The 26,333-nt window shown below is 42.9% G+C and overlaps 1 protein-coding gene across 3 annotated transcripts in view; it reads left to right on the forward strand.

The window, feature by feature from the left end:
- The window catches only part of LOC142149051 (lysine-specific demethylase 4B-like), a 208,013-nt gene that overhangs the window by 179,370 nt on the left and 2,310 nt on the right, over nucleotides 1-26,333 (forward strand). Inside the window, exon 18 of one of the 3 annotated variants that reach the window (XM_075204835.1) lies at nucleotides 3,569-3,679. The exons of 1 other annotated variant lie outside the window; for it this stretch is intronic. In XM_075204835.1, the coding sequence (XP_075060936.1) occupies nucleotides 3,569-3,661 (93 nt within the window). In that variant the 3' untranslated portion in view covers nucleotides 3,662-3,679. Of the gene's footprint in view, nucleotides 1-3,568; nucleotides 3,680-19,477; nucleotides 20,383-26,333 lie in introns of all 3 variants that reach the window. One more of the 3 variants, XM_075204834.1, reaches the window with a different exon arrangement.

Raw genomic sequence — 26,333 nt, forward strand, 5'->3', positions numbered from 1 at the left:
GAACAAAATTATTTTTAATGACTCTGTCAGGCAAGATAGATAAAACTTTTTTTTTCTGGAATCCCCATATTGTGATTGCCAAAGGATAAAAATTTCAAAGTGATATGTGTATTAGGCACTGAGATGTGAATTTTTTTTATGAGATATATCACACTAAAAAACGGGGAATAAGGGGGCGTGGCTTAGCAGCCAACATGGCCGGACGGACTTTGTGCTAGCTCTTTCCACAGTGAGCTATTTTGACCTGACAACTGGTTGTTTACCGACACGCACCACTTGCAAACAACTTGTCCGGATCGCTGAGCCCTCAAGCTACTACCTGAGACTCAAACCTCCCATCTGCCAGTACCACAAAGGTCCCATATTGGGAAAAGAAGTTTTTGGCACGAAACGCAGAGCCATTCCCCCGTTACCACGTAGATAGTCAGGCACAGCATTGATTTGTGATCTTACCCGGCACCGCCTCACCCAACGCCACTATCAGACCTGCAACTTCCGATACCCCGCCTCTTTCCAGTAACTGCCAGTGAGGTCCCCAATGTGGTCCACCACCACACTATCAGACAGGTACGCTACCTCACTATATATTAGAGCAGTCACTAGCCCTGTGGCTCCAGATACTGCTGATCCACACGTGACAGCATAACATCAAGCGCTGGGGAAGAGAGGCCAGGGTGCAGAATGTAACACGGACAGTGTCTTGAGACGTTATTCCACCTCTGACCTAAACACAGGCTTTGGAGCGTGGCTCTCCAGTAACTGACCACAGTGTCATTTTATCTACCCTGTTCAATTGGGTACAAGTATACCTGAATATCTCTAATGAATATCTCTACTGAACTTGTATCAATATATGTACTTGTGGCCTACTTTACGAGTGTTTTTATCGAGGATTAAACCCACAGTTGCCAAAATCAAAGGACATGTATAAACCTGTCCTTTGATTTTGGCAACTGTGGGTTTAATCCTCAATATTTGGAGCTCAACTCTCATTCCAGTACAATTTCTAGCTACGATAGAATTGCCTGCTGCCATCTTATGGTGAAACTGCAGAATTCAAGAACCTCTATATCATCTTGGTAGCTGAACACCTCTCAGTGACTAGTTTACCTCGCTGTACACTCTATATGACTGTGGTGCTACAGCTGTTTGATTTTCCATCGATTTTCATGAGCTGCACATCTGAGTTCTGTTGTAACAACGGTCATTCACTGTTAAATCTGCAGCACCGCTGGGGTTCTCACTTTGAGTGCCTATTACGTTACTTCCTATTTTTCCTAAATTGAAGTATATGCAATATGTAAGAAACTAAAGTGGATGGTCTCTATTCCACAGCCACAATCTCATCTACTAGTGCAAAAAACCACAATTTACTGGTGCTGAAAATGGATAAAGACATCTTCTTCGGTTAAACTACAACGTTCGAAATCCAAGAAGAAAAATGGCGAGACTCACGCAAATACTTCTGGAAAAAAAAAACTAATCAAGCCAACACTGGCCCAGCTATGGATCTCCCATTGCCTAATCCATTGCCTTCTGACCAGAATAGTCTGAGCTCTGAAACACCTTTGTCTTATGATGCTGTTGTCAAGGCAATATGGGAAACCGTGGAGCCCTTGCTACAAACACAGGCCACAAAATTCACAGATGCCATCAAAGAGCCAACAGACCAAATTGCTACTACCAATAAGCAAGTTCAGATTAACGAACAACGTATAGGGGAAAAAATGCAGGACATTTCTTCCCTGACGCAGGAAGTTACCACGCTTCCAGAAACAGATGCTCAACAAGATTGATGACCTTGAAAACAGATCAAGACGTAATAACGTTCGACTAGTTGGGCTCCCGGAATCCTTTAAAGGTCAAGCTTTTTTTTTTATAATTTTTTATTTTCAGTGGTCAATCAAGAAAATACAGACAGCAAAACGATAACACTGTGTAGCATACACAGTAAAATCACAACAGTTATTGTGGTGTATCGCATATTAGGAAACCTTTAGACAAAAATGACCGGTTTTTACATATAGCAAAATAAAATGGGTAATATAAAATGGGTGTAGGAACAAAAGGGATTGTGGGGGAGGGGTGAGGGGGGTAGGACCACAAAGATAAGCACTGTAAGTATTTAGAGGATAACTAGGATGTGTTGAGCCTATAGTAGAAGGGAAGATATGTGTCGGGAAGAGTTAGGGTTATCGCACATGGGTCAGGTCGGAGGACGCGGAGCGTTGAGGGGGGAAGGTGAGTTCCACGGCTAGCCATGGAGCCCAGACTTGACTGAAGATGTGGCCTCTATCGTGGAGGTAGTACGTAATCTCCTCCATAGCGGCCACGTGCCAAATCTGCTTCTTGAAAGCCAAAAGGGATGGAGGTGATTTCTTTTTCCAATTAAGGGATATGAGTGATTTGGCTGCTGTCAGGATGTGGGCAGTTAATTTCTTGGAGAATTTGTCCAGGTCTTGGGGAGGGTAACATAAAAGAAATATCCAGGGATCTTTCGGGATGTGGGCTTCAAAAAGGGTATTTAGGAAACTATGGACTGAATCCCAGAAGGTGGTGATAATCGTGCAAGACCACCAAATATGAAACATCGTACCCCTTTGGCCACAGTCCCGCCAACAGCAGGGTGAGGAAGAGGGAAACATTCTATGGAGTCTTGTGGGAGTGTAATACCAACGGTAATAAATTTTGTAGGAGGTTTCCTTGAGTTTAGTTGATATAGAGCATTTAGCTATCCCCAGTCTCATGTCCTCCCAAGCCTCTTCATCCGGGGGAGGACCAAGGTCCTTTTCCCACTCGTCTTCATGAGGGTTTGAAGAGGGAAGGGCAAAAGTGAGAAGAAAGCTATATATTTGAGAAATCATGCCCTTGTCCAAGGGATGTTTTCTACAAAGAGATTCAAATGGAGTAAGGTCCCTAAGAACATAGGTTGGTGGCAGGGATCGCAAGAAATGATTAATTTGGAAGAATTCAAAGGGGCTGAGGATTTGGGACGGGGATTGGGGTTGGAGATCCGCTAGCGAAAGCCAGCGGCCCTGTTTGGAAAAATCTACTGGAAATTTAAGCCCTGCACGAGACCAGTTACGGTGGATTGTAGAGGCAGATCCGGGAGGGAACACTGGGTTATGCCAGATGGGGGTTAAAGGAGATATTGCAGTTGAAAGTTTTAGTTTGAAGGAGTTGGAGTCCCAGAGCATAGCATGAAATTTGATAGAAGGCAGTGCTCAAACAGCACGGGGGCGACGGGCGGGAGATACGCCCCAGAGAGAGGAGAGATCGGGCAGGGTTAGATGGGCCGATTCTATATCAAGCCATGCAGTGGATAAAGGTCAAGCTTTAATATCATTTTCTTACAACGGACCTACCGGCCTTACTTATGTGTCGGACGACCTGAAAGGAATAGTGATGGAGAGGGCACGACGCTCGTCCACCTAAGGACAATCTTGATAACAAACCTCGAACAGTCACCTTTAAATGTTTGAACGGTGTTCACAAATTCAAATTCTGGACAGCAGCGAAGCAGTTCGGAAAGATTCTATAGCAAGAGTATCAATTATTTTTATTCTAGGACTATTCCACAGAAGTCTCCAGAGCTCGTAATGAGATGTCTTCAGTCTGTTCACGCCTGGTTAAAGAAAGAAATTTGCGCTTATCTATCTGAAGCTGCACTTATTTCAAGGCAAGGAATTACAGGACTTTAATAATGTTGGCGACGTGCAAGTTTATCTAGACGAATATTTCATGAGCTTCCATTGGGAGATGAGTATAATCTCTTAATGTTTATTGTTATCCTGTCATTTTGGTATGGGTTTTTTTTTTTATATGCTCCTAATAGTCGCTAAAATATGTGACAGGGAATGTTCCCAGGTCCGGAACGTCTGTGACAAATATAATACTAACTGCTTAATTATTTTCCTTGAGCGGTTCCAGATATTTCCAGATAGTTTTTTATATTCTCAAATACTTATGCTTGCTAAGTTAATTTTAAACCCTTTTCTATTTATTCTGAACTAAATTCTTCATGTTATAATTGTCCAAATGCCTTTTGGGTCATTTACACCCAAGGCAGATTACTACGTGCACTAATGTTTGTTATTATTGAATTTGCATTGTTCCACTTGTGTTCTAAAGTTTTCATTGTTAATATTCCACTTATATAGTGTTGTCTTTACAAGTTGTGGTCTATCAGAGACCTTCACACCTCATAGCTAGCTATGATGAAAGTACTGCCTCTCCCTGTGTCAAGGAAGATACCGTTCTATGTGATCGTTCTTCTTGCCTTCAGTTATATTTACATTCTCGTTTCTATGTTTGTCTCTCTTTTCCCTATCTTTTCCCTCTTTCTACTCCCCGACTCCAAAACCCAACTATTCTTACACGCTTCAGTTGTTTAGGGTGTTGGTGGTTGTGGTGATGATGGGGGGTTGAGAGGGGTGGGGAATGGGTGTCTTCTACATATTTTGTTTGACTCAAATCTGACATTACAATGGTCTACCTGGTAATCACTTTTATTAAGAGATACAAGGTACTTTTAAAGATATGCTCTTAAAAGACTTCCGGTGGGTGTGTCTCTGCACTAATAGAGTTCTCCAAATTGAACTCTTCTGACAAAATGTAAAGTAATCTATCATCCCCATTCCTAAGGTCATCACAACAGATGTGTTTAACAACCCCACATATTTGTATATGCTGACAAACAGATGTCTGAGAAATATTGAATACTAAGTAGTTTTGAGTGAGAATATGGACAGATTTGTAACCATGCCATCTAGCTCCAAACATCAAAGCTCACGTAATGACCGAGACCACAAAAAAGGCGACTCCACTGATGCTCAACAGGCAAAAGCCCAGACATCAGAGATATCCATGTCAGCAACTGGCGGACCCTTGTCTGACACACTGACATTGGGTACTGATCTTACACCTGGCACTACGATACCTCCACCTGTATCACATGCTGAGGTGGTCCGTGCCATAAAAGAAACAATGGAGCCCTTGATGCAGGCCCAGGCTGGCAAACTTCCAGTGGCCATACAGGCACTAAAAGAGCAAGTGTCCCAAATGACTCGGTAAGTACGTACTAACAAACAGAATATTGGGGAGAACTTTCAAGAGACTGTGGCCGTGAAAACACAAGTTTCTCTTCTGCAGAAATCCCAGAAATAAATGATAAATAAGGTTGATGACCTCGGTTGCAACGGAATAATCTGCGCCTGGTGGGCCTACTGGAGACCTGCTCTTGATCATTTTCTCTCAGTTACTTTTCCTGCAATACTACAGCTTACAGGAGAACAACGAGGGATTATCGCTTAGGTCCACCGAGAGATAACGGAGACCAGAGACCAAGGACAATTATATTTAAGTGTCTTAACTGTAAACACAAGATGTCATTCTGGTCTGCAGCTAAAAATATAGGAATCATCTCTTTGGTAAATAGCAGATTGCTCCTGTTTCAGGACTATTCAGCAGAAGTAACCAGAGTCAGGAAAGACTTTTCCCCTATATGTGCAAGGATGGTCGCTGCAAGTCGCAAGTTTGCGCTACTATATCCAGTTCGTCTACATACATTTAATGATAAAGATGTAGAGATTAAAAGGACTTTATGACAGCCGATGACGCGAGCTTCTTTCTGGATGAAGAAGAAGCCATGTCTGTGCCGTCCTCTGGGGCCCCAGAGGACAATTTTTCTAGCATCTGATCCATGCTAGGATAACCCTAATGGCCTGTTGAGATGGCTTCTAATTTTTCCTAGTGTTTAAACACTGTTTGTTTGCTTGTTATTCCTGTAGACAATCCTACTTTTGACACGAGAATGCTGAATGCTAATTAATCTTAACCTAAGGACTTGGAGTTACAATAATCCTCAACTCACATTATGTCGGGTTTGACAGGTCAGATAACTGCACATTATCCAGTTACTTCTAAAAAAAAAAAAAAAATTGGTATTACAGTCTATATGTTCGCCATATTATGAGGTCCAGATATATGTTATTTGAATTATTTATCATTACATCTCCTTTGCTTCATCATATGATGTTACATGTAAAGTACCTCTCTCATTTATCATTTGTCATGCTGATTCTATTAGTTATTTACGGTCAATCCATGACTAGTTAATACGTTTACTTAGTTATTTGGAGTACTATGTCGCCATTGCTGGCATAATCTAAAATGAGGTTATTCTCTTGTCCTTTTGTTAGATTATCCTTTGCTATTTTAGTGAGGGACATATGTCGTGACCTGGAGTGGTTCCTATACTTCCAAATGGTTTTTTTTATAGGTCAGCATTGTTTACATTCTTTTTTTTTTTTTTTATGTTTATCTCCCAACTTTTACAATTCCCCTTGGCCCTTATGTTTTAATTCTTATCCATTGTTTTTTTCTTTCTCCTTAAGCTAACTGAAATTACCAAAATCTGTGCTCACTAAACTGCTGATTTATTTATTTCTCCTTATGCAGCTGTAAATGTTCCTGACAAGTAGAGATGCTCACTGACCCCCGTGTTTTGGTTCTGGTTTTGGATCTGGATTACCGTTGTGTTTTGGTTTTGGCAAACCGCCCTTGCGTGTTTTGGTTTTGGTTTTGGTTTTGTTTGGTTTTGTTTTGCCGTTTTGTTTTAAAAATCAATGTTTTTGGGCATAAAATAACTGAATTTAGTGGTCCACCTGTTTCTTGGATAAGTAATATAATTGTAAAGCTAATAAATTATGATAAAAACAGTTTAATTCCTGGTGGGCCGTCATTAATTCTACACACAAACCAGATTGTTTTCCTCTACATCTATTGGCAATGCAGCCATCTTCTTTGGGTGTATATTACACACTACACTTATAGTTAAATATCTAAAAAAAAATGGACAGAGGCAGTTTGGTTTCTGTCTCTATAGGCCCCCCTCCACTTGTAGAAAATAGTAAAAAATTCAGCCATTATAGACTGTACAATATTAATTGAAATGGACAAAGCCAGTTTGGGGTCAGTCTGTGTATGACACCCTACCCTTATTGAGAAATTGCCAAAACAGCAGCCTTTCAAGACGGTACGTGATATAGAAATGCCCCAAGTCCCTTTCCAATATGGGGGTAGATTGCACCCTACACTTAAATAGAAAGTATTAAAAACATGTTATCGTCATCATCTTCAGCTTCATCCTCACCCTCATCAGTGTGTACATCATCATCACAGGCTATTAATTCATCGCCGCTTGAATCCGCCATTAGAGAACTGTCAGTGCTTGGATGTCTTGGATGGTGAAGGCCTTCTTCGTGGAAGATGTAGTTCATTTTTATAAACATAATTTTCTCCACATTTTTTGGAAGTAACCTTCTACAGCGATCACTGACTAGGTTCCCGTCTGTGCTGAATACTCGTTCAGAGTACACACTGGAGGGTGGGCAGCTTAGGTATTGCAAAGCAAGTTTGTACATGGGTTTCCAAATGGCCTGCTTTTCTTCCCAGTAAGGAAAGGGACTGTCTTACATTTCCATATCAATTACCTCTTGAAAATAATCCTCCAGCATCCTTTGCATCCTTTGCATGTTAATACTCGTATTGGATGGAGTTATGGGCAAGGTCACACATTTTTTTGAAAAATCCTTCAAACCAGCTTCTTTTTGGAAAATTTGTATTTTTTACGAGCAGCAGCTGCTTGAGAAACTGAAGGAGGACACATTCTCAAGCCAAGGCCCAGTTCAGCGGACAACTTGCTGAGCAATAGCTCCTCGCAAAAGTTCCCATCTCGCTCATTTTGAAGCAAAGACTCAATGTAGGTCTTAAACCTTGGATCAAGCACAGTGGCCAAAACGTAGTGATCCGAGTTCAAGATTTTAATAACTCGAGGATCATTGTGAAGCGAATTAAGTACTTGATCTACCAGGGCAACATACTTTGCGGAATTGCTTGCTTTCATCTCCTCCTTCAGTTTCTCAAGCTGCTTTTCCAATAGTCTAATTAAAGGAATGACTTGGCTCAAGCTAGTAGAGTCTGCACTCACTTCACACGTCACAACTTCAAATGGTTTCAGCACCTTTCACAGCACTGAAAGGATTCCCCACTGTGCAAGAGTGAATTACACATCCCCCCCTCCTTTTCCAATGTCATGGCAATACGCTTGGATGGATTTGCGCTGTTCCTCCATCCTCTGAAGCATGTACAGGGTGGAATTCCACCTGGTTACCACCTCTTGCTTAAGTTGGCGGCAGGGCAAGGTAAACTGTTCTTGGAGATGCTGCAATCTCCTACATGCTGTTTCAGAATGCCTGAAATGGCCTCAAATTTTACGGGCCAAAGAAATCATCTCCTGCACCTCACGGTTATTTCTTAGGAAGCTCTGCACCACCAAGTTGATGGTGTGAGCAAAACCGGGAATGTGATGGAATTCACCCAGCTGTAATGCTCGCACTATATTGTTGGCGTTATCAGAAATTACATATTCTGGGGAGAGTCCAAGTGGTATGAGCCATGTATCAATCACATCTCTTAGTTTTCGTAACAAATTGTCAGCTGTATGGCTGTTAGTGAAGCCGGTGATTCAATGAGTGGCCTGTCTGTGACAAATGTTACGTAGTGGTGTACATGCTGCTGTTCCTGCTGGTGAAGGCGAATGACCAACCCAGTGGGCTGTCACAGTCAGATAGTCTTTGGTTTGCCCACTCCCACTTGTCCACATATCTGTGGTTAAGTGGACAGTGGGCAGAATGGCATTTTTCAGCGCAATCTCTACATTTATACACACTTTTTGGTATAGTTGTGGAATAGCTTTACTGGAAAAATGGTGTCGCAATGGAATTATGTATCGCGGACACAAAACCTCAATTAACTGTGAATAACCAGTTGCGTTTATTGTGGATATTGGACACAGATCTAACACTAACATGGTAGCCATGGCATCTGTGATTCGCTTGGCGACTGGGTGACTGCTGTCATATTTGCTTCCTCTAGCAAATGATTGTTTCACAGTTAATTGTTGAAATCTAGGAATGCTCTTTTTCTTGACCTTCCTCTGGACTGACGATTCACCGCCAGCAGCAGCAGCAGCAGTGGGACTAACGCTTTCTTCAGAGGAATCAATTATAGAGCAGGAGTCATCCAGCCTTACTAAGTGGGATGCAGGGCTAACTCCGAGCACTACTGAGGATATTGATGAGGATGGTGTTGTGGGTGTATTTTGTAGCCGTCGGGATGTAGGTGACCGAAGGGTCCTAGCTGATGATGGAGTGCTTGTAATTTTTTTGGAAGAACTTTTCAGCTTTTCCCAACACTTTGCCATGAACTCTCGTCAAATGGCATAACATAGACGAGGTTCCAAGATGGTTAAGGTCCCTCCCTCCACTGACTGTGGCTTGACATACACTACAAATGGCTATATAACTGTTGTCTGGATTTGGGTAGAAATAATTCCACACATAAGAAGTGGATTTTTTTTGTTTTATGCCCAGGCATGACAATGGCCTTTTTCTTGTCACGTGCCAGAACTGCTGCCACTGGTGCAGGACTTACACAAACAACCACATGCTTATCAACATCCTCATTAGCGCCCTCGTTGCCTACACAAATCTCCCCCTCCCCCTCATCCTCTTCTAATTCTAAAGTGGCATCCTCATTTTGTGTATCACCGGCTACACTCGGGCTGTTCAGGCACACATCAGCAGAACTGCTGAAAGGGCCCTCCTTTTTGGGTACACAAACAGAATGCTCACGATTAGACATACCACTGGTGGATGGACTCTCCACAGGGATTGGTGTCATTTCTGATTCAGAGCATACATTATCCTCTAATGCCTTACTGTTTATTTGCAGCTCGGCTTTGACATGTAATAGTAATTGTGCACCACTTTTAGACTCCAAATTACTTGCTCTTGCTTGGACACGAGTGATCGTACAAGAAGAAGGCTCAGTAACATTTTTTGATCTGCCACTAATAGAGAAAGGCGAAAGCCTCTTTCTTTCTTTGCCACTGTGTGTGTAGAATGGCATGTTGGCAATTTTTTTTTTATCGGCAGTTAACTTTTCCTCAGTTACATTTCGTTTTCGCTTCAACACGGTAAATTTATTTTGGGACTATGTACTTTTACATAGGCTTTACCAGATGACGCACTGGGAACAGTACCATCAGGACTGGTGCCAGCACCTGCTTGATGATTCTGCTCATATGTGGACTGCTTTGAATCCATTTTAATGAGCCCAAAACACTTGTAGTGCAAAAAAATATAGATACTGTTGATAAATATCACTTTTGACAGCCAGAAAAATTATTGTTTCACACTGGGGAATATGGGACACCCCAAAGCACTTGTAGTGCAAAATATTTTTTAAAAAAAAGCCTCCTCTATCCTTCTCGCTTACTGCTCTAACAATTGCTAATAGAATTGGTTATAATAATAGAATTGAATAGATTAGAATTGAAATAATAATAGAAAGAATAAGGTGTACAATTATTGCTCTGTCCCTGCTCTAATACAGCCTGTGACCTAACCCTGCTCTCTCCCTCTGTCAAATGGTGATGGATTGCTGTGTAGGCGGGTCTTTATGCTTTTCAAATATCGCGAGAACCGAGCTCTGAGATCCGACTACGTCATGATGACGTTTTGCCTCGATTTTGATCCTGAACGGGCGGGAGAGTACTGAGGGATAGGCGAAGTTCGGGTGGGTTCGGATCTCTGGGAACCGAGCCCGCCCATCTCTACTTACATGGCACATTTTAATCTACTGCTGATGTGTTTTCGCAAATATGCCTGCACTTAAGGATTGTTAGTGGAATGTAGGAGGGATCAACTCCCCCATAAAACTTAGAAAAATACTCACATATATTAATTGCAAGCAGATATCACTTTTTTGCAAGAGACGCACTTATCCATTTCTGAACATGCGACACTTAACATGCTTTGCCAAATGTGCTAGCGTTAGCATCTTACAACTCTAAGGCCAGGGAAGGTGCTATACAAATTTGGAAGGTGCTACAATTTTATATACCTCATAAGTTTGTTGATTCTTCTGTGAGAATTAGATATTTCTGTTGAGGGGATATGTTATACTCTTTGTAATATATATATGCCCTAAATGTTTATAGTAAGTCTTTTTTCCAAAGTATCCTAAATAAGTTGTACACTTATGTAGATACTCATATAATTTTATGAGGCAACTTTAACATAGTAGCATCCCAACATTTGGATAGGTCAGGAAACAGGGCAAGCTTCGAAAACACCAAATTGACATTCATCATTTAGTCACAAAACTGTAGAGGATGTATGGCAAATTAGGAATGACTCTGGATTATACCTGCCTCTCTGCTACACATTCCACATTCTCATGAATAGATTTTTTTTCTGATCTCAAAATCAATGGTAACCAGGGTTCAGGAAGCTCAAATAGAACCAATGAGTATTTCAGATCATACACCTATCTGGAGTAAGATTGAAAATCCCACTTCTAAGGAGATTACCGCCACTGGCGGTTCCCAACTTATTTAACAACTTCTATCAAATTTCGCAATAGGCTTAAAGCTGCTTGGGTTACATATCAACACAATAACCAGGATCGTCCGTCAAACCCGGCAGACAGTTAAGGCGGTCTTACAGGGGGAGATAATTTGTTTTACTAAACAATTTAAGAAAGACCAGTCCGAGGCATATCTTACAGCACAGAGGAAGGTAACTGAGGCAATTCATAATATGAAAACAAATCCCTGCCCTTGGTACAAACAATTATTTTATCATAAAAAAAGTAAATTTTTAACACAATAGTCACTCAACTGGGGCCCAATCTTGTTAATAAAGGTAAATTTAAATTTTATAAGCAAGGAAACAAGTCAGGGAAACTCCTCTCAGATCTTCTTAGAGGGGATAGACCTAGTGTTAACATAGCGGCTCTTTCAGACGAGGGAAAGAGCCGCTATGTTAACCCGCTTTCAGTTGAGCCATTCGGGGAAAGATATAACTGAGGTTCTTTAATGCTTTTATCAGAAACTATATAGCCAACCACCAATTGATGTGGATGCCAAGCGCATCTTTTGGGACAAAGTCAAGATCCCTCAAATCATTACTGTCAACGAGGTCTCTAAGACAATCCGCCACTTAAAATCCTTTAAATCTCCAGGCCCTGATTGGATTAAGTGGGGAATTTTTATAGGGTCCTTCAATCATATGTTGCTGAAGCATTAGCAAACTTAATATAATACTATCATGCAGAAGAGACCCATAAACCCAGGCTTATACCGTCCAATATCATTACTGGATATAGTCTAAGATTTTTACCAAAATAATGGCAGAACGACTGAAAGATATTTTGCCTTCCATTGTTCACTGTGGCCAAACGGTTCAATTGGAACCGTCATTCAGTGACTAATGTGCAGAAGATACTGCTGATAATTCAAGATATAGAATCCTCAGGCACCTAGGGGCCAAGTCTGGTGCTTTCCTTAGATGCCGAGAAGACATTCAATTTGGTGACTTGGGACCATTTATTTGAGTCACTGGATAGGTTCGGATTTTATTGAGATCTTTCGAATTTTATACACTGAGCCATTAACATGGGTCATGACTAATGGTTATATTTTGGCTCCATTTGTAGTGCAGACGGGTACAGGCAGGGATGCCCGCATTCGCCCTTATTGTTTGGCATTGGATCCGCTAGCTGTAGCCCTAAGGGCTTGTCCATAGTACCAAGGTATTAATATAGGTAATAGTGTCTGTAAACTGGCATTGTTTGCCGATGACATGTAATTGTTAGTATCTAACCCTGAGGTCTTGGCCATCCTGCATAATTTTGGATGTTTTGCCTGATATAAGATAAATGTACACAAATCCAAGGTGATGCCCATATCTGGTTCCCAGCATATCCTTGACTCACTTACGATTGTGTCCCAATTTAAAATCTCGAAACACAAACTTAAATACTTAGGTGTTTATCTCACTCCACAATTACACAATTTATATAAAAAGAACTTTTCACCACTCCTGGCACGTATAGCTTCTATTTTAAACAATTGGAAAAACTTCAATTATCTCTCTTCGGCCAGAACGTCGTTCTCAAAAGTGTTATATTCCCCAGCATACTTACTCCAAATGCTGCAAGTCAGCATCACAAAGTCAGATGCTCATACCTGCACCGTAATGTACACACAATTTTTATAGCAATCCAAAAAGCAGAGAATTACTCGGGTAATACTCGCTCTACGTATAAAACATGGAGGGATTGGGTTCCCAAATGTCGAACCTTTTTCAAAATCAGCTCTGTTCAGATTTGCTTTGGTCTGGCTTCTAGATTGACATATACCAATAAAAGTTTGGAGGTGGAGGTTTTTGCACCTTACTTGAGGGGGCCGCCTTGCTACACCTGCCGAAGACGTTGATTCCCCCTAATATACTGGGCAGCACGGTGGCTAAGTGGTTAGCACTTTTGCCTCATAGCACTGGGATCATGAGTTCAATTTCCGACCATGGCCTTATCTGTGTGGAGTTTGTATGTTCTCCCCGTGTTTGCGTGGGTTTCCTCCGGGTGCTCCCGTTTCCTCCCACACTCCAAAAACATACTAGTAGGTTAATGGGCTGCTATTAAAATTGATCCTAGTCTCTCTCTGTCTGTGTGTGTATGTTAGGTAATTTAGACTGTAAGCTCCAGTGGGACAGGGACTGAAGTAAATGAGTTCTCTGTACAGCGCTGTGGAATCAGTGGCGCTATATAAATGAATGATGATGATGAATATACTGATATATTTACTAATACTTATAAAGCGTGGTCCGCAATTACTAAATCTTACTGCCGCAATACGTTTTATACTATATATATCACATTTTGGGGCAATCCAGATTTTTAGCCTGGCCTAGATAATTCTACATGCCTAGCGTGGAGAATGAAAGGAATTGCAGCTATTAAGAATATATTCAATTCTGGAGGCACCCTATATATATTCTAGCAGGTTAAAAAAAATCTTCCAAATACCCTGTATTACATGTACTTACAGTACTTACAGCCTAGACATTATGCTATCACCATCACACAGCACAAATCACATCCTCCATCTGATGAGTTTGAATCTCTTCTGCAATTTCTAATTACTAATAAATATAGAATTAGATATCTATATATACTTAATAGTGGTTGACTCGAATGCCTTATGGTCAAAGACGCTGGCGGTTGGGCAAAAAGATTTACCTGAGTTGTCTGACACAGAACCGCTGCTAGAACATCTAGATTGCATAATGAAAACACTCACTTCTGTAGACTTACAGGAGGTACATTGCAAAATTCTTAACAGGGCATATATATCCCAACACCAGAGAAAATATTTGGTACCAAATCAGATGGGCAGGTATCCCAAGTGTAAATGTGATGAAGCTACCCTTATACACATTCTATGGCATTGTAGAATGATAACAAGGTACGGGGATAAAGTCATGATGCTTATAAATTCTAGTTTCCATACTACATTGAGAAAAGACTATTTGCTGATTTTGTGAATGGCTACTGGATGTGCTGAAGACTAATATTAAACCAGTTCCGACAGTTCTGGTAACCATGGCGAAAAAACTCATTCTAAGAAATTGGATTTCAGCTTTCCCACGTCTGCTTAGTTATGTGAAGTCAGGGTTGTTAGAGATCCTCTATTTTGATAGGAGAGCAATTATTCCAGTTATTGAAAAGGAAGTAGAACGCTTTTATTTCAAATGGGGGCCATATATTATTATTATTATTATTATTAGGAGAGATGCAAAACACCATCATGAATATATTTGAGTCAACCTTACTACTTTGTTTATAAGAAGTGTTGATGTGGGTCACTGTCCCACTTCTTCTTTTCCCTCTCCCTACTGTCAATACCGTAGCCTTTTGTCAGTACCGTAACTAGTAGGTTAAATTTCCCCCCTTAAAGGGGGCATTTTCAGTAAAGCAGTGGCACTCTTCACCTGGAACAAGGGTCTGGGTTGACATAGAATCAGACCTTTTAGAGGGGGTCACCGATCTGCTCCATGCTTTGGCTCCCTACCGCACAATGCCCAACCTCTTGCTAGTTCTTACCCGGTGGTGGCCCTCTCACTCTCTATCTGGTCCCGATGTAAACGAATGGCCTCTCTTTCTCCCGCCCCTTCGATTCTGATACCCATCTGGTCAAACCCTGCCTCTCTCACCCTATGCACAGCAAGTGGGCTGGTAGGGACAAATTACTCCTTAATCATATTACCAAGACCGCATTATTCCTGCAGTTCTCTGACCTGGTGGAGCATTATGGTTTTACAATGGGACAGCTCCATCAATATCTGCAGATCAGGCACTTCCATCAAGCAGTCAAAACTCAGCTGACAGCAAGAGCGCCCACTGTGTTTTAGAACCTGTGCATTTCTGGACCTTCTTCAAAAGAGCTTAAAAGTAAGTAAAATGTATTTAAAAAAAAAAAAAAAAAAGTCCTACCAAAAGCTGGTAGAGACGCTGACTTACCAAGCTCCTATAGGCCAATATCTTTGTTAAATACAGATTATAAACTCGTTACAAAAATTGTTGCTGAATGTGTATGTGACAGGATGCCACCCTGTCTGTTGTTGGTGGGAACCGGCTTGGCTTACTGTGCCACCTTTCCCTTTCTTTATCCCAAATGCGCCCTCTAACTACAGTAGGAGGGGCTTAAGCTGCTGCCATCACTGGACTCCTTATCGGCATCCAGAACCGGGTTCCTTCTAGGTAACTGTTGCTACTAGTGTCGCTGGTGCACCTGGGCCTGGTACCCCTGACCTCTTCATAGTTAGCATTTCCTGCTACCAGCAAAACAGATTCCCTCCCCACATATGCCTAATTGCAGATTTCTTCTAGCTAAGTTACAAAACCACAAAAAAGACATTTCCTATACCAAAATACACACAATATCAAAAATAAGTACATTTGCAATTATATATAATAAGCGCCCTGCGCTATTTCCTTTAAATAAATTTATACCATAAGTTATTTATAAGTGATCCAGCCACAGTGTAAAAGTATATTACTCTCCTTTATACAGCCTTCCCAAACCGATTTTATATGGGGTAGGACCTTTGTGTCTAACATTAGAAGGTTGACACAAAGCTCCAGTCGGAGTGGGAGTTTGGTGGGGATGATCCCACCCTGCTATTCTCACTGGATGCCTAGAAGGCTTTCGACTTGGTGAACTGGGATCATCCCTATGAGACTCTTCCGATTTGGCTTTCCTATGCAATTCGTGGAGATGATCAAAACTATATATACAAACCCTCTGACACAGATCATGGTCAATGGTTACCTTTTAACACCTCTTCCCATTGGTAGGAGAACCCGCCAGGGTTGCCCGCTCTCCCCACTTTTATTTGTCATCATGCTGGAACCATTGGCAGGAACACGGAGACTGACTAGCGTATTTTCTGGGATTATGGTGCGGAAAACAAAGGTGAAACTTTCCCTTTTTGCTAATGATATGTTAATGTCCATCTCAAAACCCGAAACATCTATACCAGCGGTACTCGATGTGATAGGAAAATTTAGCTCATTTACAGATTACAAGATAAATTTTCAGAAATCACAAGTTCTTCCATTGGGTAACCCCCAAACAAAGAAACAACCTATATATGACCTTGGCACTTTCCGAATTCTAAAACCTGCTCCTAAATACTTGAAGATACAGGTCATTCCCTCCCCACACCTCTTATATCAACATAACTTTAATCCCATTATTAATAAGATTCAGATACAATTGAACAATTGGAAGCACTTACAAGAGTCTGTAATGGGAAGAACTGCTATCGTTAAGAGTATCATCTTTCCTAAGCTGATGTATGTCATCCTACTGCTTCCCATAGCTCTTGGTAAGAGTGATTCATTAAATTGTACAGCCCTTTTCAGACGGTTTATTTGACAGGAGAAAAAGTCTAAAATAGCACGACAGAGGCTTATCTTGCATAGGCGAAACGGGGGTTTGGGTTTTCCCGATATCCAGGTCTTCAATAAGGCCGCCATGTTCAGATATGTGTTACATTGACTGTTACAGCTAGATCATTTTACGAACAGAGTGTTAGAGTAAGAGTATTTTTTCCCTTGCACCCCATCCGCGTTCCTACACCTGCCAAAGACCCCAATCCCACCAGAAATAACACATAATGTTCTGTTCCACAATACCTATGCTGCCTGGCTGACCATCAACAAGAAATTACACAATAAATCAAGCTTTACTAAATATATATACCGTTATGGGGCAACCCAGAATTCACCCCTGCACTTGACAACCAAAATGATGAAGTTTGGAAAAAGAAGGGCATTCTTTTGGTGAAAGAGGTCTTTGATCCTGGTGGCACAATGTACCCATTCCAACAGCTGCAGGAGATGCATACGTTTCCACATACCCATTTTTACATTTACTTACAGATCCGCCATTATATAACAAGTAAACAACGAGCTGTATTACCGATCAGTGACAGCACATCCGTCAATCTTGAATCTATACTAGGCTTTTTTCCGGATACATAAATTCTAAATTAGATACTTATATACAGATTTGATTAACAGGGGTGTGGCTGAGGGTTTGGGAGTCCTGAAAACTGAATATTTCGGACCCCCTCCCCCCGGATGAATTTCTAACCCTTATAGATCATACCATGAAAGCTCTTCATTCGACAAGACTTCTGTAAATTCATGTTAAGACAATCAATAGAACAATATATCTCTCAAATGCAAAGAACACATGGTGGAATCTGAATCAGGCCTCTGCCCTAAATGTAAGACAAACAATGCTACATTGATAAATAAACTATGGGCATGCCCCAAACTAGCTAAATTTTGGAACAAATTGACAGTCTTCCTGAATATTACTTTTCAGCTACAGTTACGCCCGCACTATGAAGCGTTCCTGTTTACTGTTTTTGATGTGTAGAAGGATAATTTGAGAGATTTTCAGATTATACCAGTGTTAACAGTTATTGTCACATTAGCTGAAAAAGCTTTATTGGGTAGGTGGACTTTCTATACATATCTGACAGTACTAGAACTAAAGACAGACTTGTTAGATACCCTCTATTTTTATAGCCACGCTACCTTCTCTGACTTGGAGAAGGTGGTAAAGAAGTTTCGTGCCATGTGGGGTGTGTATATAGAAACACTGGATAGTCCTACACAATCTCACATTATGCCGGTATTCAAGTTCACTAAATGCTCATTACTGAGATGGTTGTGATGTTCTAACTTCTGAGGTAGAAAGTATATTATGTTATTATATGCCAGTTGTACACTTCCGCCTAAACAAAGATTTTGGAAGCCATTTTCCCCTACACTTTCCTACACTCTCTCCCTTGTCCTTTTCTCTTACTCTACTTTTACAGTGTCTTACGTTACGTTACTCACAAACTTTTAGACTAGAACTATAATATGGTTTATTGAATGTTGTTTTTATGTATTTGATCTTTGCTTCAACTTTTATCTCACAACTCACCTCTCCCCCCCCCCTCCCCTTTCTTACAACCTTTCACCCACTCATCTTACCCTTTCTCATCCTCGCCTTGCCCCTTCACCCTTCCTCATTTCTCCATTTATTGCTCTCATCTCTCTTCTTATAATTATTGTTATCGCTCTGTACTAATACACAGGGTTTTTTTTCACCCTCTTTCTCCCCCCCCCCCACCCACCTTCTATCCCTCTATCTCTATTTCTTTCCCCTCTTAAATTGTTAAATTTCTTATTTGTACAGTTCATACTCATAATTCACACTGTATGGTTCATTGTAATATACAATATCTCTACAACAAAAAGTTTTTGGAAAAAAAACAAAAAACGGAGAATCAGAAGTGGCATTTCTGAACAATTTTACATAAATTTGCCCCCCTATATCTCAGAAACTATTAGGCCTAGAGAAGATAAATTTTACATGGGTTAGTAGATATGTGGTAGTATCAAGTGGACCAAGTTTCATGAAAAGAGTCAGTGGCCTGGGTAAACTGACATTAAATGACCCAGTGGGTACTATTTGGTTAACGGCACACGTATATATGTGCAGCCAAACACTGGAGAATATGTCATTAAGTTGGCTTTGCTCCCCTGTGGTGACCCTGGCCTTGCGTATTGTAGACGGAAGCCTTAGCAAAGTGCTCTAGTTTGTCTTCACCCATGTGGTGCACTTTCTTGTGAGTTTAATTCCTCATAGATTTCTGGCTAAGTTCATGTTTTCTGAAAGTTGAATGCACCCATAACTGTACCAACCTGGAAGATTTTCTAATGACCTAATTCATAAATTTACATACCAAATTACAGAATTTAATATTTCTCTTCCCTGCCATTGGGGGACACTGCGAGACATTGGGGGTATAGTAGTGGGCTCAGGAGTCTTGTCACTTTAACTACTAAGTATTTGGCCTCCTCCCCTGCTATGCCCCTCCTCCCCAGAGAGATCCTCAGTTTTTTTTCAAGTGACTTGGAGCTTAGGTCACTGGGGTATAGGCTCCTGCCTATACCCTGTTAGTCTTATAGGTTTCATGTTTTTATTTTCTGTTTCCTTTAGGTGCAGCGCGGGGTTCAGTTTAAAAGACCCAGAAGAGTGTGTATTAGCCTCTCCTTCCTTGCTGCTTCAGATGTCGGCAAGTCCCCGCTCGCCCCTATGGCAACGAGCAATGGAAAAGAAGGGGACATAGCAGCGCTCACACTCGGTCAGAGGTGAGTTAGACCGTTCGTGATGGCGCGCGCAGCTGGGCATAGGTTAACATAGCGCGCGCCCTGCATATCGTGGTGGCCATTTTGCGGGAGTCTGAAAGGCCCAGATTGCGGAGGCGGGCAGAAGCAACAGGAAGGGGGAGGAGAGAGGCAGTGAATTCCTTCCTCCCAGGCTGTTCTTCCCGCGGCTAGAACTCAATCTGCTCGTGGAGACACTGAAGTGAACAGCGTGACAGCGATGGGCAGATTCACTGCTTTGCCTCTCTTTTGCTGACAGACTTTGGATGCCTGCTGTATGTACAGGCTTGTATTCTATAGTCATTTGTAGAGGTTTATAATTGCTTTGTGAGTTTTCATGTGTAAATTTTCACAGTGCTTTACATGTTTTTGCACTAGGAGGAGTGCTTATACTTTGAGACACTTTCTAGCAGAGAGACTTTAGAATTGGTCGGTCTCCCTTTTATCTGCATTTCTTTAATTATTTTAAGAAATAGGACAATGGCTGAGAAGGGGACAGCTAAAAGCAAGGGTTGCTCTGTGCCTTCTGTTGTGTATTATACCTGTGCAAAATGTAACACAAAACTTTCTGTTGGACACACAGACCGAAACGCCCTTTGCGCAGCTTTTACTGCGAAAGCTCAGGTGCGAGACAGCTCAGTCCAGGAGGTATCTTCGGCAGTGGTAGAACCGCCCTGGCTGCAGTCCTTCTCTTTGGCTGTGGAAAAGCTGACGACCGTTATGCTGCAGGTAACAGAGGTATGTGAAAACACTACCCCACTTACAATTGCAGGGAGTCAGTCTGACGAAAACGCTTCGACATCTCAGGTGGGGTCATCCCACAAGGAAGATAGGTTATTAGCTATTTCCCAGAGGGGTAAGAGAGCTATCACTGATACAGGTTTGGACCTAGATCAGGACTCTGATCTCTCCTCGGCAGAGGAAGGTGAGGTAGATGTAGACCCGGAAGGGGAGGGCCATTATGACTCTGACTCGGTTTCCACTAGTGTGGATAGTCTAATTCTAGGAATCAGGCATACCTTAGGGTTTGCTGATCCTGAGCCCTCAGCACCCACGGGTGTCTCACTATTTAAAAGAGCTAAGGCTCAGTTAGCAACATTTCCTCATTCTCCAGAGATGTTGGAGATTGTTTCTGAAGCTTGGCATAAGCCAAATAAACAATTTATGATGCCGGGAAAATTTAAGTCCCTTTTTTCTCTGCCACCTGAGGACACAGTAAAATGGGAGTCAATACCTAGGGTTGACATCACAGTAGCCCATTTAGCTTCATCTTCTGCTATTCTTGTTCAAGATCGGAGAGCACTTAAAGATTACACGGATAAAAAGTGAGATTTAGCCCTTCGCTCAGCATACACCGCTGTGGGAAGTTTGTTTAGACCTAATATGGCGGTGGCCTGGGCTAACAAGACGGTACAATTATGGATGGAAGCTTTGATTAAGGGTTTCAGTGATAACACTCCTCGTTCAGAGCTCCTAAATCTGGCAGAGCATGTACTGGAAACGTCGGAGTATGTGGCAAATGCAGCCATGGATGCTGTGTCAGTAATTGCTAAGGCCTCAGCTCTTATTGTAGCGGCTCGTCGTAACCTTTGGTTACGGACATGGTCTGTTGATGCGGGATCTAAGAAAGCATTAGAAATCTTACCCTTTGACGGCTTAACCCTATTCGGGGCGTAACTCGAGAGGGTTATTCAAGAGACTACGGGGGGAAAGAGCACGTCTCTCCCTACTGTTTCCAACAGGCCCCATCAGGGCAGGTTTTGTTCCTTTCGGGGTTTTGCCAATGGGGGAGGTACCCTTAATAAAGGCCAGTACTCAGCGTCAAAGGCACCTGCTTATAGAGGCAGAGGAGGTAGAGGTGCGGCGAGAAGAGGTTCTACTCGCCCAGCAGATAAAAGCTTCTTGGGGGGAGCATCAAGTAGGTGCACGCCTTCTTCAGTTCAGAGATCAATGGTGGTTGTCCACAACAGATCTCTGGATTTAAGGGATTGTGTCCAGGGGCTATATTATAGACCTAGCCCACTCCCCCCGTCACAGATTTTTCATCACCCCTCTCCCTTCTTGTCCCCTCAGACGTGTCGCTCTTCAGGAAGCTATTCAAAAGCTTCTAGCAGAGCAGGTTATTGTTCATGTTCCTCCTCTAGAAAGGGGTCTAGAATTGTACTCAAACCTTTTCCTGGTCCCAAAGCCAGATGCGTCTTCCCAGCCCATTCTGAATCTTAGGTCATTAAACAAACAACTGAATATTCAAAGATTTCGCATGGAATCCCTTCGCTCGGTAATAGCAGGGATAGAGAAAGGGGAGTTTTTGGCATCCATAGACCTCAAGGAGGCCTACCTGCATGTACCGATATGGGAAGGACACCAGAGTCTCCTTCGTTTTTCAGTAGAAGAGGCGCAGTTCCAGTTCAGGGCTCTCCCCTTCGGCCTGGCTACGGCTCCCAGAGTCTTTACCAAGATTATGGCCATCATGGCCGGTCTTCTGCGCCATAAGGGTATAACAATTATCCCTTATCTAGACGACCTTCTGTTGAAGGCACCGTCTGCAGTTCTTCTGTCCCAACATATTCAGACAGTTGTGCAGTTTCTTCAGAGTCACGGCTGTGTGTTAAATTTACCCAAGTCATCTCTTGTTCCAGCTCAACAAATGCGTTTCCGGGGTCTGCTTTTCGATACTCAGTCTCTGAGAGTTTATCTTCCAAGGGAAAAAGTCCTAGCTCTGCAGAAAAGGACCAGAGCCATTCTAGTGAAAAAGGGGGTCTCGGTCCTCAATTGCATGAAGCTTTTGGGGACAATGGAGTCTTGGTACTTTTGCGCAGTTTCATTCCCGTCCACTTCAGGCAGAGATCTTACTTAAGTGGTCAGGGTCTCAGAAGAATTTAGACAGGCAGATTATTCATCTGTCCACGCCCACAAGGCTGTCCCTTGTCTGGTGGACGTCCAAAACCAATTTGGAGAAAGGCCAATCCTTACAGAATTGGTCTTGGACTCTAGTCGCAGCAGACGCGAGTCTGTTGGGGTGGGGGGGAGTAACAGGAACCCTGAAGCTTCAGGGTCTTTGGACCCCTCAGGAAGCCTCTCTTCTTATAAATATTCTAGAGCTCAGAGCAGTATACAATACTCTGACAGGAGCCCAGAAATTCCTAAGGGAAAACCGCTTCAAATTCAGTCCGACAATGCCACCACGGTTGCGTACATAAACCACCAGGGGGGCACTCGCAGCCCGGCTGCTATGCGAGAGGCCAAGCGCATATTGTCTTGGGCAGAGCATCAGGTTCCCAAGATTTCAGCCATTCACATCCTGGGGGTGAAGAATTGGGAAGCAGACTTCCTCAGCAGACATACCCTTCATCCCGGGGAATGGTCTAAACAGTCAGGGTTTCTCCCTTCTGGTGGATCGTTGGGGCTCTCCGGACATAGACCTGATGGCGTCCAGACTGAACTATCAGGTTCCACGTTACGGAGCAAGAGCTCGCGACCCAGGGGCGGAAATAGTAGATGCCATGTCGGTACCTTGGCTATATCGGATTGTGTACATTTTCCCTCCCATACCAATGATTGCGCGGGTTCTAAAGAAGTTGAAGAGGGAGAGAGTTCCCGCTATTCTAATAGCTCCATTTTGGCCACGCAGAGCGTGGTTCTCAGATCTGCTATTGTTAGCCGGGGCTCCTCCATTCCGGCTTCCAATGCAGGCAGATCTTCTGGTTCAGGGTCCATTCCTTTACCAAGGTTTAGATCAGCTGGCTTTGACGGCCTGGCTATTGAAACCCTAATACTTAAAGCCAGGGGTTTCTCTCAGGGTGTTATAACTACCATGATTAGGGCCAGAAAGCCTTCTTCATCTTTCATATATTACAGAGTGTGGAAGACATATATTTTGTGGTGTGAGTCTAAGAGATTCCATTCTTCAAAATTTAAGCTTTCACGTTTACTGGATTTTCTACAGGATGGGGTTCAGAAGGCTCTTCGTCTGGGTTCCCCCAAGGGCCAGATATCAGCCCTTTCTGTCTACTTTCAGAAAAAGATTGCAAATTATTCAAACATCAAAATTTTCTTGCAGAGGTGTTACGTATACAACCTCCATTTTGCCATCCTGTCGAGCCCTGGGACCTCAATCTGGTTTTTCGTGCTCTTTCTAGGCCTCCGTTTGAATCTTGAGTCCATTGACTTACGGTATCTTACGTGGAAGACGGTATTTTTGTTGGCTGTAGCTTTAGTTCACAGAGTGTCTGAGCTTGGGGCTCTTCGCTGTGACCCCCCTTTTCTTTTTCACGCTGATAGTGCGGTCCTTCGTACCAAGCCATCTTTCGTTCCTAAGGTAGTTTCCAGGTTTCACCTAAATCAGGAAATTGTTGTCCCTGCGTTCCGAGCAAAGAAGCTCTACAGGGCTATGTAGACCATACGTCTCAGGTCAGAAAGACCAGAGATCTTTTTGTTGTATATGCAGGGCCGGATTAAGGGAATGGAGGCCCCCCCCCCCCCCCCCCCCCGTGATCCGAGCTGCACGCTCTTTACTGAGCAGATCTTGTGAGAGTGAGACTCACGAGATCTCCTCAGTAAGGAGACTACAGCACGCCGGAGAAGGACCACAGTGAAAGTGCTCAGCAGCACTGATCGCGCCGGGGGCGCCCCCGACCGATCAATACTGCTGCTGAGCCCAGTTAGCCCTATGGTTAATCCGGCCCTGTGTATATGACGCCAATAAAAGAGGTTGGCCTGCTTCAAAGCAGTCAATTGCCCTGTGGATCACATCCACGTTTCGAGAGGCTTACATTGCAGCTTCTCTGTCCATCCCGGAAAATTTGAAGGCACATTCTACTAGGGCAGAGGGTGCCTCCTGGGCGGCTAGGCATGGGGCGTCAGCGGAGCAGTTGTGTCGAGCGGCGACTTAGTCTTACGTCCACACTTTTACTAAATTTTACAGACTTCAAGGCTTTGCATCGGCTGATGCAAGCTTTGGTCGCAGGATTATGCGTGCAGCTGGTCCAGAGCATTCCCACCCTTGAGGAAACTTTGGTATATCCCCAATGTCTCGCAGTGTCCCCCAATGGCAGGGAAGAGAAAATAAGATTTTTACTCACCGTAAAATCCATTTCTCTGACTCCATTGGCGGACACTGCGCACCCTCCCTTGCTCTGTGTGTAGTTCTGTGTGTGAAAACTTTGATTATGGTTCTTTATGGTTTAAGACCTTTCCAGGTTATATTACCTCCTTTACATTCACTCTTGGTTATTCAAAACTGAGGATCTCTCTGGAGAGGAGAGGCATAGCAGGGGAGGAGGCCAAAGACTTAGTAGTTAAAGTGACAAGACTCCTGAGCCCCCTACTGTACCCTCAATGTCTCGCAGTGTCCCCCAATGGAGTCAGAGAAATGGATTTTACGGTGAGTAAAAATCTTATTTTCACTGATGATAGTACATAGAACATGTCAAACATGATTACATCACTCGGATAACACAATATCCCCTATGGCAACAGCAAATACATCAGCAATTGCAAAGATTATGGCAGCACATGCAAGTTTATAAATAAAATACACAAAGTGACTGCAATACTAATATATTTTACATCTTCAATTTCCGTTTGTTAAACGACTATCAGTGAGAAAGGGTACCAGTGACGAAGTTCATGAACTATTTTAAGTTTAACAAATAGTCATGGCAAGAATGTTTTTACCTACCAGTAGTAGGCACAAACCTTTAAGGCCAAGAAGCTGTTTCTGGGAGATCAATGTAAAGATATAGTAAGCGAGAAGACCATGCATGAAAACATGTTAAGGATGATTCACGTGACCGTATCCACCTACCTCCATTGATCAGTAGTTAATTGTCTGTGCTCTTTGCACCACTGAGCTCGCAAACGTGCATTGCCATGTGTGATGAGCAATTTATGCACTGCTGCCTAACTATGTATTTCTTTTTGGAGCGAGAGAAATGTAGAAGTTTAGACAAATGGAGGGGGGAAAAGGGAGCTAGGAGCTGAAAAAATAGATATTTGGGAAAACAGAGATCCAAAGCAAGAATTGGGTATTTGAGATCAAAAAAAGAGATGGCTAAAGAACATGAAAAGCGCCATATGAAGAATAGAAAGCTGAAAAATTAAAGGAGCATATAAAGCTGGAAGGAGGTCAAAGAACTGTGCTGAAAGAGAAAGTTGGTAGCATAGCTTAGCAGAGAAAAGAGCTTTAGTGAAAGACCTTAGGGAAGTAAAAACATGCTAGGGAAAAAGAAGTCTAGAGCCGCGGTTCCCAAAGTTTGCGCCGCGGCGCTGTCACAGGGGTGCCGCTGGCCAGCCATAGAGAAAACAAACAACACATAAACTTACCAATACGCGCGGCGCCGGGACCCAGCATCCTCCTCTCTCACGCAGCTTGTCAGTCACGCGGATTGGTAAGTTTATGTGTTGTTTGTTTTTCTCTATGGCTGGCGCAGGGCAGAGTGAGAGAGGGCAGAGGAGGGGGACATGGTGAGAGAGGGCAGAGGAGGGGGACATGGTGAGAGAGGGCAGAGGAGGGGGACATGGTGAGAGGGCAGAGTAGGGGGACATCGTGACAGAGGAGGGGGACAGCGTGACGGAGCAGAGAGAGGGAGCAGCGTGGCAGAGGGGACAGCGTGAGAGGGCAGAGGGGGCAGCGTGGCAGAGGCGGCAGCGTGTCTGGATGCAGAGGGGGCATTTTTGCATAGAACTAA

This window comes from Mixophyes fleayi, chromosome 1 (assembly GCF_038048845.1).
Source record: "Mixophyes fleayi isolate aMixFle1 chromosome 1, aMixFle1.hap1, whole genome shotgun sequence".
NCBI lineage: Eukaryota > Metazoa > Chordata > Amphibia > Anura > Limnodynastidae > Mixophyes > Mixophyes fleayi.